The sequence below is a fragment of the Platalea leucorodia genome (genome assembly GCF_965183815.1).
Source record: "Platalea leucorodia genome assembly, chromosome: 1".
NCBI lineage: Eukaryota > Metazoa > Chordata > Aves > Pelecaniformes > Threskiornithidae > Platalea > Platalea leucorodia.
Window position 1 is genome coordinate 143,864,449 of NC_138823.1, and position 14,362 is coordinate 143,878,810.

Sequence of the window (14,362 nt, forward strand, 5' to 3'; positions counted from 1 at the left end):
CTAGGAGACACACTCATGGACCAGGGTAACTGCACAAATAGAGAACAAAGGCTTTTCCTCCACAAAGTACAGGTAAAACAAATAGCACTGACAATAAAAATCTATTTTGTTTAAAAAGAGCTTTGCCCCCTCCCCTTTCCAATATGTATTTGTGCATGAAGGTAGCATATACAGAGATTATTTTTTTTAGTCTTTTTTTTAGGAAGACAGGGCTCTATACCAGCATACACTAAGGACTGAGGACTGCCATACAGCCTTAAGATCAGTGACTCCTTTTTTTGGGGGACACACAACATGGGACAGACATGACACCTCTTACTATTCCACAGAAAAAAACCTGCAACTGCTCCGTCAGTCAGAAACCTTTCAAAACCTACACTAAGCTTATTCATAGCTAGTTTATTTTAATGTGTTCTCTGCCCCCATTCTCAGGACAACACTGTTCTTCAACTTAAACAGCTGCTCCCTCCTACTGGTATAAGAGTACTTTCACCAAGTACTCGTATTCCCCCTCAACCTCCCTTCTGCTCCAGCAATTAAAGCCATACTTTTCTAGGTATTTTCTCAAACAGGGAACAATACAACCTTTGTAGCCCTGCTTTGTGCCAGTCCAACTCTGTTGCACACCGGTGCTGAATTTGCAGACTATTTAAACAGGATGGCATACAAGGTCCCGTGGCCTTGCAGAAGTACCATAAAACTGCCATCTCTCTCTTCACAAGAGCATCACTTCAGTAACTGATAGGCATCTGACAGTCAACAAGTCTACCTCCCCACTTTTTTTCCCAACTATTTCGATTTAAGATTAAAATTATAATACTAGTCATATGGCATAACAATCCATTTTTTTTTTTACTGTAATCTGTTTTCTAATATTTATTCCTTAAAGGTCACCCACATCTTTCTGTATAATATAATGATCCTTCTCCATATCAATAACCAATTTTGTGTCATGAGCAAATTCCTAAACTCTCATAGCAATAATAGTATGTGAAAAGTTCTTTCCTAGAGAATCCATAAGCAACTCCACCACCAATTCAGCCTGATTTTTTGCTCCAACCAAACCCTTGGGTTTCACCTATGGTTCTCTGAACTACTAGAAAGACACTGATTAACCTGCAGTTATCAGCAGGTCTACCTTCTGTTCCTTCCTCCGAGAAATGCTGACAGTTCCCTTTCTCTTCTGCCTCAAGTTAGTTGTCTCACAAAGTTGGATATTTCCTTTTTGAGTATAAACCCTTCCATAAAGGAAATGAAACACCTCAAATTGGACTCGAAAAACACGTGCCAACATGCACTTGAGATACCCTGACTTAATGCAAACCAAGCTGACGTGTGCCTTTCTGGTCACATCTACTAATGGCAACCAAATTTGAGGACGAGCTTCACCAGCTGCTTTCCCAAAGCAGCTACGAGATAAGCGATTCCAACAGAACAAACTGGACGGCAAGAGCATCTCCTTCCAAGACACATTCCTCATCATCAGCCAGGGCAGAGAAAACCTAGGTGGTTGCTGTCTCCTTGCGGCAAAACTCCCGACGCCCCGGCGGCCCCACAAGCCGGCCAGCAGTACAAGCCCTAGCGCCACGGCCCCCTCCCTCGCTCGGAAGCTCGGAGCCAGACCCCTGCGAGCGGGGGCGAGGGAGCGCAGCCGAGACGGAAGCCGCACAGGCGGCCGCCCTCCCGCCAGACGGAGCCAGCCTGCTCCGAGGCAGGGGACGGGGACTACGGCAAACCCCCGAGCCCCGCCAACTCTCCACAAGGCCCTCGGGGCGAGCGGGGGCCTCTGCCCGCCCCTCCCGCCGGGCCCCCCGCAGCCCCGCTCAGGGGCGAGCGCGGCTCTGAGGAGCGAAACGCCCGGGAAGGCCCCACAGCCCGCACCCACGGGCGAGCCGCTCGGCGGGGAGGAAGGGAACGGCTACGCGCTGCCCCGCGGCTCCCCGCCCCTCCTTACCCTGCGCCGGCGCTGGCGGAGCCGTGGCGGGGAGGTGCGCCAGCCCCGTCCTGGCGCAGCCCCACACCAGCGCCAAGCCCTGCAGCCACAGCTGCCACCTGCGCAGCGCCGCCATCGCCGCGCCGGGCCGGGCCGGAGCAGCGCTCGCTCCAGGAACGGACCGTGCGCAGGCGCCAACGGCTCCCAGCGCGGGGCGGGGCTGGGGGCGCGGGGCGGGCGGGGGCGGCGGCCTCCCGGGAGGGCGGGACGCCGAGGAGCCGGCCTCGGAGGCCGGGCTCTCGCCCCCGGAGGCGCCCGGGGCGGGTGCTTCACCTTCCGTGAGCTCCCGGTGCGTGCGGCCTGCCCTGGCCCTGGCCGTGCTGTCAGCGTCCCTTGGCGCACCTGTGCGAGCGGCCGAGCTGTGGCTGCAACTCGCAGTCATTTGTAGGCTCAGCTCTGTGAGGTGGCAGGCCTCTCTCCCCTCCCTCAAGGCTTATTGTTCTTCTGATTTGACCCTCTTTTTTCCGTCCTTTGCTGTGTGGACTCTTCCGGGCCCTGTGAGGGCAGGGCGGTGGCGAGGGTCCCTTGCCCTGTCTCCTGCTTGCTGCTGTCGTTTTTCAGTGAGGATGGCCAGCAGGCTGCCAAAGCCAAGCCAACAAAGGTATCCCCAAGTCAGGGCTGGCCAGAGAAGGGAATAAAGACATGGAGACAAATACAAAAATTTGCCATGACCTTCCCGTTTTAACAGAGTAATGAGTTGTTGGTTTTTCCATGGTGACCCACCTCTTGGGGCCTTACAGAAGCATGTAGCGCTCTTTGAAGTGCCCAGGGGTACGCAAAACACCCAGACAGGGCTGCAAGATACGACACAGGAATGAAAGAAACAGACCCCAAACCCTGTGAAATGGCAGGGTAAAGACACATAGGAGACTGTGGGCATCTCAATGGCCCTAGGCAACTGTGGTTAGGCACCGAATCGAGTCCTTAATGGCCAATGAAGTGAGATACCTTGCCATGCTTTGACAGCCAACCTTGCTTTAATTAAATGATCCTACAGCTGAGCTTTGCTAGCTTCTCTGTGATCGTGTTCAGGAATGGGAAGTTTGATATTGGGCAATCAATAGCCAGAGTGCTGGTGTAGGTTTTTTTCAGTGCTGAACGACTCTGCTTCAAGTAGGAAGCAAACACTCCTTCCAAGTACGGCACTGTTTTAGTCAGCAGTGACTCCAGTTGCCTGTGACCTTCCTTCTCAAACACAGCAGCGGTTAGACCCCTTTTATGGGGCTTGTGTAATGATACCATTGTGTTGTGGTTTAACCCGGCAGGCAGCTATGCACCACACAGCCATTCGCTCACTGCCCGCCTCCCCAGTGGGATGAGGGAGACAATCGAGGAAAAAAAAGGAAAAAAAAAAAGTAAAATTCATGGGTTGAGATAAAGACAGTTTAATAGGACAGAAAAGGAAGGTTAAATAATTAATAATAATAATAAAATAAAAATAAAAATATACAAAATAAGTGATGCACAATGCAATTGCTCACCACCTGCCAAACGATGCCCAGCCAGTTCCTGAGCAGCGTTTCCTCCCCAGCCAACTCCCCCAGTTCATATGCTGAGCGTGACGTCATATGGTATGGAATCGCCCCTTGGCCAGGCTGGGTCAGCTGTCCTGGCTGTGCCCCCTCCCAGCTTCTTGTGCACCGGGCAGAGCATGGGAAGCTGAAGAGTCCTTGACCAGTGTAAGCACTACTCAGCAACAACTAAAACACCAGTGTGTTATCAACATTATTCTCATACTAAATCCAAAACACAGCACTATGCCAGCTACTAGAAGAAAAAAAAAAACCAAACAACTCTATCCCAGCTGAAACCAGGACACATTGTTATTATTGAAAGTATTGCAATTGGTTTGTGGGCATAGGGAGAGCAGCTCTTCGCTGTTTGAGATGCTTTTGCGAATGCACTTGAGCCTTAACAAGAAATAAAATGAATGTTCTTCACAGTGCTTGACCTTGCCACCCCATCTAACTTTAGACACTTGATTCACCTTACTGCATAGATTAATCTCCCTAAAATCCCACACGGTAAGAGATGAGTAGCTCCAGGAAAAAATTCAGAGGGAATTAGGATAACTGCTAGGAACTCTGGTGACTTAGGCCAGTGCATAAAATTAAAGGGAACAAATCTGAGCCTTGTTGCTTGGTTCTAAGGCTGTTGGTCTTCAAAGCTGACAGAGTGCTGTACTGCACCAGGATGGCTTTGTGAGAGATTTGGTGGTTTCAGCAAGGGCTGATTGGAAGGTGCCCTTACCTTGAATGAAGTTTCAACCTGTGCATTAAAAAGTTACTTACATTTCATTTTGCCTGTACCATCTTTGGATTTTCGCCAGCAGCACTAGAGTCTGTGCCTCTTGGTTTTCAGGGAGCGTTAGAAAAAGAAAGTCAAAGTGTGGGTATATGGGCCATATGGAAACCAAGATGTTTTTACCTGAGCTTGATGTAGGAAAATACTGACTCATGACTTCAGCCTTCTTCAGCTGGCTGAATCATAGAATCATAGAATGGTTTGGGTTGGAAGGGACCTTTAAAGGTCATCTGATCCAACCCCCCCTGCAACGAGCAGACACATTTGAAGACCAGGTTTTGCCACACGTTCAAGTCTATAAATCTTTATGCCCTGAAACACTTCTTTTTTTCTTGTTTCCTTATTCTTGAGTCACCTGGAAGGTGCTCTTGGAATAGTAGACACACATAGATGAGTGAAAAGACTAGCAAAGATAAGGAACTGTTTATATACACAGTAATAATTCAACAGACTATAGCTAAGGAGGCATATGACAGAGATGTATAAAGACATGAGTGGCACAGAAAAAGTGAAAACAGAATGGCGGTCTTTTGTAATACAAGACCTGAACACAATTATCAAGTAGAAGATTGAAAACAAAAGTACTTAGAAGAAAATAAAGGGCTTAAAGTATAGCTAAGTTGTGAAACTCTCTGTCTTTGGATATGAAGGACACTAGAAGTTTAGATTAGTCCAAAAAAATTGGATTTTTTTTCCATGAATATGTCTGTTAACAGTTATTAAATACCAAGATATCACCTCTGGTTCAGAAAGTCCCTGAACCACACTGCCAGAAGCTGTGTGCAATTGCCAAGAAAGATGCATTACATGATTGCTTTATTCTGACATTCTTCCTTAGGCATCTGTTGTTGACTGCCATTTTAGGCAAGATACTGAGCTAAAAGTGTCCTTGAAATTACTTTATATAGCTGTTCTCATTAATTTTCTTTTTCTCAAAAGCTTATGTTGTATTCCACATCATTTTGATTAAATGTACTGAATTATGTTTGAGGCAGAGGGGAGTCCTCTAGCTAATTTTTTGTATCTTAATTTTGGATGGTTTTATGTATTCAGTGAAGACCGACTTCTCATAAAACAGCTCAAGTTCCAAGCCAGAGTTTGTGATTTTTCTTTGAGTTGCTTCTAGCATGGTTATTCTAAAGGAAGTATCTTTTAACTGGAGCAAAGTGTTATGGGAGAGGGGAAAAAGAGTATTTGCTGAGGGCTCTTTGGAAGTATGGTTACATCCATCTTCTCTGATCTAGCTTTGTGATTCCTTTGGGGGACAAAAACATTAATATAATTTATGAACAGCTACGATAATTCTCTCACAATAGCTATACTTACAGTAATGAATCACTTTTTTTCTTGATTAGGTAACCACTCCCTCAGCAGACATAAATTCCCAGGAAATGGAATGTAGAAGACATGAAAAAGTTACCTACCAAGAAACTGGGTTTGGAGCAAGCAGTATGTATTAAGATTACAAACAAAAAGAAAATGTCAGAACTTAAACAGATTTTGCTTTTTTCTATCATAATTCCATATTCATTTCAAATGATAACAAGGATTTTTCTGCCAGCTCTGTAGATTCTGCCTGGGGTTTTGAACAGCGTTTCTACTCATGCATTTTCAGCTGCAGCGCTGGCGAGGGTCCTTTTTCCTCATCTCTGCTCCAGCTCCTCCCTTGATGGTAGCACAGCTGAATGAGCTGTTCACTGAGTAGCTGAACAAAGAATGGATTTGGCTGTCAGAGTCTTGTCTTCTTCTTATAGCTGGTTTATTTCTCATTATTACCAGTGCTAACAATCTCAAAGGTGACCTATGAGTTACAAGGTCTGTGTGTGTTCAGTGAATTCCCTTGATGACAGTATTACTTCATCACCATGAATGAGTTTACCCAGCTTGCCTGATTACAATATGTGTAAATAATTCAGCTGATAAGTCACGTAAGTGATTAGAATGTCACCTTTTTTTTCTTTGCTATGTTGGGCTTCTGGACATAGGCCCTGGTAAAAGGCATTTTATCCCAGCAATACATTGTTCAAAACGGTTGTTTTAGTTTGTGGCTGGCTGGAGCATGAATGTATCTTCAGGTTGCAATTTGATGTGTACTTAGATCAGTGTTCCCACAAAAAGCAGTCTGTGCTTTTCTCTCCCTGAATGCTTGTTCTTACATCCAACACTGTGGTATATGAACAAAAACACTTCGGCAGTCCTTGTCCAGAAAGTTTGTTCTTCAGGCAGATCAGTGATACCCTATATAGGTCACTGAGAGGGGACCAAATTCTCGTGCTGGCACAGCAGAGGAGGAATTGTGAGGACATGACAAATATCCCAGGGAAGAAGGAGGACCTCTTCTTTCTTTTTTTTTTTTATTTTGTTTTCAGTTGCAGGACCAGCTTAAATGCACGTTGGCTTCATATTAAGGCTTCGTTGAAGTCATACAAGAGGGTACACGTGAGGTCTAGTATTTTGTTAAAGTGGGGTACTAACTGTGATTAAATACCTACAGAGAGCAGATCAGCTGAGTAAGAATGTGCACCTTTATATAGTCATCCTTAAGAGTGTATTCAGATTTTAATAAACTGGCTCTTACAACTATCTTCTTAAAATTCAAAGTATTAATAATGCCATTTTATAGAGGAAAAAGTCCAGCCACGAGTTCGGGCTATAAGGTCAAAAAAAGAAAATTAGATCTTCCACGTCAGTATCAACCTTCTGTCTTATAATAACCACTCTTCCATGAATAATCTTCACTGAAACAGAACTCTTAGAGATCCTAATAATTAGAAGTGTTAAGTATAGTAAACAGATTAGCTCCAGTCTTGCAAATACACAGATAGCAAATATTTGCAGGGATTAGAACAATGCACTACAGAGGGGAAGTGCTATACTTTATTCAAGGTTTTGCAATTTTGCTATAAATACAATGGCCCAATTTCATCTTTCAGGCAAACCTTGAGATTAAACCAGAGATTAAATTGGCTGTTAAATGGTCTTAATAAATTCAGGCATGATCAGCTGAATACTACTGGGACAGGTAAAGTAAGTCAGTCTTCTCAATTGATGTGGGCCCTTGCTGTCACGGAAATAAGATTTGCACCCATGATGATTTTTGGCTTACAAAGAGAGTGTAGGGGAATATACAGGACCAGTTCAGTATCTCTGCTAAGGGTGGTGGTAAGTAGCAGCTGATTTTCTTTGGTTTTCATTGCACAATACTCAGGTGACCACACACTTAATATCTGGGGAGTAAACATACTATTCAAAGAGTATGTACATAATTACTCAATTATCTTGTGGCTATACTGAGAGATAAAAATGTTAGTCTCATCAAAGAAGGCATATAGTGACAATTTTTGCCTTCTGACCCTCAACAGCTCACATTACACGTGAGTTTTTTTAAAAAGGAATAGTTGTGAATAGCACTGCTGTGTGCACTGTTCTGCAGAACGGTTAACAGTACTGAATTGCAGTCTAACTGAATTATAGTCTATTGTTAGATTTATTTTAATACTACTGTGACCAAAATGACAAGCCAAGTGCTGCAAAACGTGTATTTCAGTAAAATCTGGCAATGCGTAAACAGCTGTTAACATTTAGTCCTCTAATATTTCAAACAAGGGAGAGCAATGAATTTTCTAATATAGCAGGTACTGAACTGATCACTTCTAATTTATTTTGAAAACCATTGGACTTATCTAGACAAAGACTGTTTGTTAAATGCAGCATTTCTTGGATGGAAGGGCTGATTTGTTTTTTGGCTGAGCAGTGTTGCACGAATAACGGACAGAGTATTTGGTTAAGAAAAATAATGATTGGGACCTTGGCATAGGGTAGTGGTCAGATCTCCCAAACCGGCTGGTTGGTTGCAGTTTGGGTAGTGACCTGAGTCACTGGATCAGATGAGACTCCCCTAACCGCTTTCTCTGCTCGGTTTTCACATCCCAGCTGGCCCCTGATCCTGCGTGACTACTTCAGCACATCCATTGCTACAGATTATTTCAAACTAAAACATCTTACTCTATTAACTATGTACAAAAAGACTGTCCGGTGTGACTATTTCTGCATCTACAGGAATGGTTTCTACAGACTGTTAACAAACATCTTATCCGTGTGCAATCTGGTCAGTTCTGCAGCAGGAACCACCAGGAGTCTCTGGAAGGGCCAGATTCTCACCCAGGATGTTAAATGACACAATTAGGCACAGAAATTTGTCTTGGCACAGCGGGAGCTGCCTGGGAGGAATCCTCAGGACTTTCTGAAATCTCCACCTGAAGATCTCTTGCAAGAGTTAGTCAAATCCTTTGTTGTGGAAGTGGTGAGGAGCTTATCTTTGCTCAGTTGAGCGTCTCTCCTGTGCAGGGACTAGCTGAGGAGTTCCTGGACCACCCAGGGAGTTAATGAGTTTAGCGCACTGAGTGTGCACACAGGGACATCCCTAAGACTCAGCTACAGCACAATTATAACTAAAGGACGACTTGACTTTCAGCCATATGTCTTATAAAACTTAAATTCCACAGCTCTTGCCACAGCACCTCTGTAATTGAAAACCGAGCTGAACAGCATTCATCCAGCTGTGAAATAAGATAGGCAACTCATGATTTCCTGTGGGTTGCCTTCTGTCTTGTGGTTTAACGGGGCACAGGCTTCCCTGGGAACATGGCTATCATGCCACATGGATCACGCTGTTTTCCTTTCTGCTGTTTAAAATTGCTGTTGCTCTCTAGAGAAATCTGTTTCCAAGGTTCTGCTTTTTTCCCCCGGAATGAACTAATGTAATGTGACTTAATTGCATGTTTTGCATTTATCATTGGCTTTGCCTTGTTAAATCTCCTCAGTCATATCTGGGGCAAGAGAGACATTGTAGAGCTACAGTCAATTGGGGTAGGGTAAGCAGGAGAGCCACAAAATGGAACGGCCCAACAAAAAAAGGGTCCTGTTGCATTCCAGCAATGAATAACTCCACTTGGCTGAAGCTACTGGCTTAACAAACTGACAGAAAATACCCCTTGGCTGCTATTTCCCAGGCCATATCTAACTTCTGAAAGATTTCTTTTGTTAAAACTGATAAAGATCAGCTAACAATGCCAAAGTATGGGAGAAGTATTTACCCACACAGCTGCTCTTATTTAGTCCATTTTCTAAACTGTGAGGTGACCAGATTTTCTCTTGGCATTTCACAATCTCTCTCATACGAGTTAACATACTGGTTCAGTCGGACACTGGATCTTTTTCTTGATACTGTGTATTTCCTGGCTTGTCAGCACTTCAGCTTTTCTTCCCCCTGCTGCAGAATCAGATTTGGTTCAGAATGCTACAAAGCTTTGAAAAGACTGTAGTACTGATGTCTCTGTTCTGATTATTTTCAACATAAAGTGCTAATATAATTTGCTCCTCGAATCAACTGAAGTAATTTAAGAATCCTGTAACCAAAATATCTTGCTGTAGCTTTGATCTATCTTCCCCTCTCTATTGCCTTAATTCTGGCTAATTAGGAAGAAACTGTATCTGTATCTAGTTATTTTCCAGGAGTTTTGTGCAATACCAGTTCTACACATCGACGATTGTCAATAACAAAATTAAATGCAAAACACTGTAAAAATAGCTGTGAGAAAAAAACAATTTCCAGGACCAACCCAGGAAGCATGATCAATTTTAGTCTGCTAATTTGCGATAGTATTCAAGCAAATCCAATCATAGGCTGTGTTATCCATGACAGACCACACAGAAGCTTCTACAGACCCTCATGCCATCTCTGGTGTCCTGCAAAAAAAGGATGTCTCACCTGAGACATTGTCTTGTAAAAGATGCCTACTGGAGGGCTGCTGTGGAAATCTGGACCCAGAGAACTGCGTTTCCCAGGCTAGGAAAGCAGGGAGAAGAGCCTAGAGTTCTTTTGGGAATGGGGCTGCCCATGGAACAAAGACAGCTATGATGCATAGAAAGGGTCTTAGAAGAAAAGAACAATTTCCTAGGGACAGAAACTGTCAAAGGCAACCTTTCTTCTCAAGAAACAGTAATTTACTTAGCTGACTTGAGACTCAAACTCAAAAGCTCCAGGGTTTTTTGTACTTCAGTATGCATACACAAGCAGCTCAGAGGCATATTTCATCAAATTACGTTGTTTTCATGTTATCTAAGAAGACCTTTTTGAGTTATTTTCCTGTGTTTTAAACCAACAAGTCTCTGTGATGTGTTTGAATCTTACGGTGAGTACCGAAACCCAGTCCAAGCAAATTCTGTTCTGCCCAGTATTCAAGATCTCCTACAGGAGCTCTAAGCAGATTAGCGCTGAGAGCCTGAGAGAATTATAGCTCTCAGATGACTTCTCAAGTGAGGCATGCAGGCATCAGCTGCTAAGATTAGTGGTTCTCAAGGTTCTTATAACTCCTTGGCTAATTAAGGTGCAGCCACATGGCGTTTGAAAGTGTACATGCAAACTAGCTGGAACTGATGTACCATAATGAATGACGAACTCTGTAACCCAGCAGCAGCCAACAAAAGAACTGCCAAAAGCCCCATCCGGCACCTCAGTATTTGCTGAGCCACAATGCCGGAAACCTCATGTGTTGTGGCTGCCTATGTGCCACCAAGCTTGCAGAGCCAGCTCTTTCCCGGTCCTCCCTGGCCCTCCCAATTGCTTGCAAGAGAAATGTCCTCACCTCTGCAGCTGTGGAGGTCAAGAGCATTTGGTCGGAGTTGCAGATGGCAAGTCAGATCTGAAGATGCCTGCCCCCCAAGCTTGAGAACAGAAAGGTGAATATTTTTTTTTTTTTGATGACTGGGCTTATATTCTCAAGGCCTTCTCTGGCAGATGTATAATTGAATGAAGCAGAATAGGCAGCCAAATTCGTGCAGTCTGATTTATCTGCAGCTGTACTGCAAAAAAAACACCCTCCCACTGAGCCTGCTTTGTGAGAGCATAATTCCTTGTCAGGTGCTTCCCGAGGTGATACTTTCACCAGGAAATTCAACCTATCTATAGAACACCTCAGCACAGCAGTAGAAAGAACCTGAGCATTTTCTTGTTGCTAACTTGATTAAAGAGACAAAACAATGCAATAATAGTCATCCATGATGCCGAGTCTTCAAACAGAGATAACACTAAACCATTCGGATGTAACCCGAGGCAAATATCTTAATATTTGGCACTATTCATCTATTAAAAAATTAGCCCTTTTCCTTACTAATGTCATTATCAGTTGAGATTTCTTAAGACATACATAGTTTAAAGCAGTGTAATCTTCAAATTCAATTAAAAAGTCAACTCTTCTTCATGCTCCATTACCTTTTTTCCTTGCCCTACCTTCTTTTTCTAAGTGAATTAGGATGAAATGAAAGGGACCAAACTTTGAAATGTTTTGAAACACGATTTTTTGCCTTGCTAATAAACGTTCAATGTTTTTTCTCAAAATGCAGCATTTTTCAACAACTTCTACGAATAACAAACACAACCCACTTTAAATAAAAAATCACATTAACACAGTCTTTCTGATGTAAATTGCTCATTAAGTGAAAAAACAAAGGTCTCAAAGTAAGGCTTCGTGAAGAATCAACTAAGGCTGCCTTCTTGCCCTTCTGCTTCCACTCCCATATTCCCGCTGCCTCCTTTGTGCTGGCAGTAGAGCTCGTGACCAGGAGGCAGACCAGATTAGCCGCCTGGGAGGCTGAAAACTAAATAAGCAGGGAAGATGATAAATAGCAAAAGGAGCAAGAAGATGGGATTTCACCTTCTGGTAGCAGACAATATTTACATCTGCTTAAACCCATCAAAAAAATCACATGCTGAAACCTTCTGAATAGTAGGTCAGAAAGTGTCTGCAGTAAGTTAAGATACATCCAGGACCTGTTCTAGGAAATATTTTTGACATAACGGCTAGTATTTATTTAAACGCTGATGTGAATTTGTCAATGATCTTACATATTTGTTTATGAATATGTTGTGGCTTTGGGAAGAAAACGAGTGAAGTATCAATGGTTACAGACCCTCTAGCTGGTGGAAGTGCTGTAATACGGGGTAGTGAGACTACAGAGAGGCCGGAGAGTGCCAAGCTTTGGTGCTAAAATGCCACCCTTGGCAGTGGCGGCTGCACACAGCTTCTGGCACAGCACGTAGCTAGGAAGCGGTGCTCAGCATTTGCGTCAACATCTGTGGCTCCCAAGGACACATACTGCTTGGGCGGCACCCATACGCTGTGTTTTCAAAGTTTGCTTATCATATTCTGGGAGTCTTTGGTGCTGAGTGAAGCTTATTCAAATACTTAAGAGCTTTGATTACATATTTTTCTCTTTGTTAGAAGCTAGGACAACCACCCTGCTCTTGAAGTCCAGCTTTCTGGGCTCTCTCCTCAAAACAGCCTTAACCACTCATACCCTCCAGCTCACCACAATTTCTACCGCCCTGTGCTCAGCCTTTGCATCTCCTTGCAGCTGCTACACCCAAAAGGCACAGCCCCCATCCCTAGCAGCCTGATACCTGAATGAGCAAATTGACTGTGTGGAACACAGATAAAAAGCAGTTTTGAAATCAGAAACCACCCTCTTACCCTTCAATGAGGCCTCTGTGTGTCCAGCTTGAGGAATGCTGATGCAGCAGTGGAACAAAAAATGTACAAAAAAGCTTCTGCTGCATCTAAGGTGTGTTACCTCCCTACTCAGTAGATACACGAAGGGATAAGTAACATCACGTATCTGCTGAACCACATACGTGAACTCAATTCCTGTGAAATAAAATGGGAAAATCTGCCAAGAGATTTGTTTTCAGTGAGCACAAATACGTGGGGTAGTTTTTTAGGAATTTTAATGTGAAAAAAATGCAGCACTCCCATATTTTGGGAGAAATCCAGTTCTCTGCATCACATTATTTATGTCAGCACCCAGCTAGCCCCTAGGTTTATACCAGCTCTCGGAGACAGGAGGCCTATCTGAAAGTGACAGCAAAGGAGGAAATCACAGAAGTAGAGAATGTAAAATCACTTTTCCACCCCCTCAAGTGAGTTGTAGTACTGGCAACTACTGCTTTATACTGTGCATGCTCCATGAGAATTGTTCTCATATAAACAATACTTCCCCAAACAGATGAAAAACCAACTTACTAGAATGCCAGTTTAGAATATTAGAAATCTACAGAGGAATTATGAGCAAGTCTCATTATATTCTGCATAAATAATCCAGGTTGTTTTGTGAACTTGCATTACGCCATCAGCATTTCTAATGCTCAAAGGGTTTGTATTTTGCCCCACAACAATGAGGAAAGGCTCAGTACTGAATCACCATAGTGCTGCCGAGCTGTAGTTGCTAGGAGCAGCACACAACGGAAACGAAGCATCACCAACCAGTACCGTCATTCTGGAATGCCACTGTCTGGGATGCCCAAACAACTTTCACGTGTAAGGTGGTAGCATATTCTCCAGCTGACAGCGCAGCCGGCACAGCAGAGGGGAGAGGGCAGGAGGGTGGCTAATGCTACCACCACCTTTCTTGTGTGACACTAACACAATGCAAATCTTATCAGTCTAGGAAAAAAACTAACCCAGCACGGAAGTTTTCAGCTGGGTTCGCAAGTTGCACTGGTTAAGCGAAGGCTGAGCGAGCGGCAGAACTGACACGGCAGGAGGCAGGGCTTTGGGAGCAGGGCGAGGGCTGCGCTCTATTCCATGTCACGCTGATACCCTGGCTCTGCTGCTGGATCCTGGCCCCCGGCCCGCCTCCTGGCCGCAGGCAAAGGGAATCCTCTAGATTAAGGAAAACCACTCTCCTTCTTTTAAGAGGAAAAGGAATCCAAGAACTTCTTAGGACTAGCTTACAATAAAAATAAAGGGAAATTATAAATAACAGTCAAGCTTTCAGAAGGCAGCAGAAGAGCTGGTTTGGGTTTTTTGGGGGTTTTGTTTTGTTTAAAGCAGGAGTCCTATAAAATTAGGGAGTTAAAATGCAGTATACACAACATTTTAAGCCTGTTAAGGCATCTGAAACAGTCTGGCAATCAATATAAAAACCGGTAAAGTCTTTCATATTCTAGCAGTTACTGTTTTCCACAAAATTAATCAAAATAAACAGCATCCGTATGAGAATGTTTTA

The 14,362-nt window shown here is 43.8% G+C and overlaps 1 protein-coding gene across 2 annotated transcripts in view; it reads right to left on the reverse strand.

The window, feature by feature from the left end:
- Window positions 1-2,086, reverse strand: part of PTTG1IP2 (PTTG1IP family member 2) — a 31,177-nt gene extending 29,091 nt beyond the window's left edge. For both annotated transcript variants that reach the window (XM_082328903.1, XM_082328902.1), the window contains exon 1: window positions 1,955-2,086. In XM_082328903.1, coding sequence (XP_082185029.1) covers window positions 1,955-2,069 — 115 coding nt within the window. In that variant the 5' untranslated portion in view covers window positions 2,070-2,086. The remainder of the gene's footprint in view (window positions 1-1,954) is intronic.
- Between the last annotated feature and the right edge of the window lie 12,276 nt (window positions 2,087-14,362).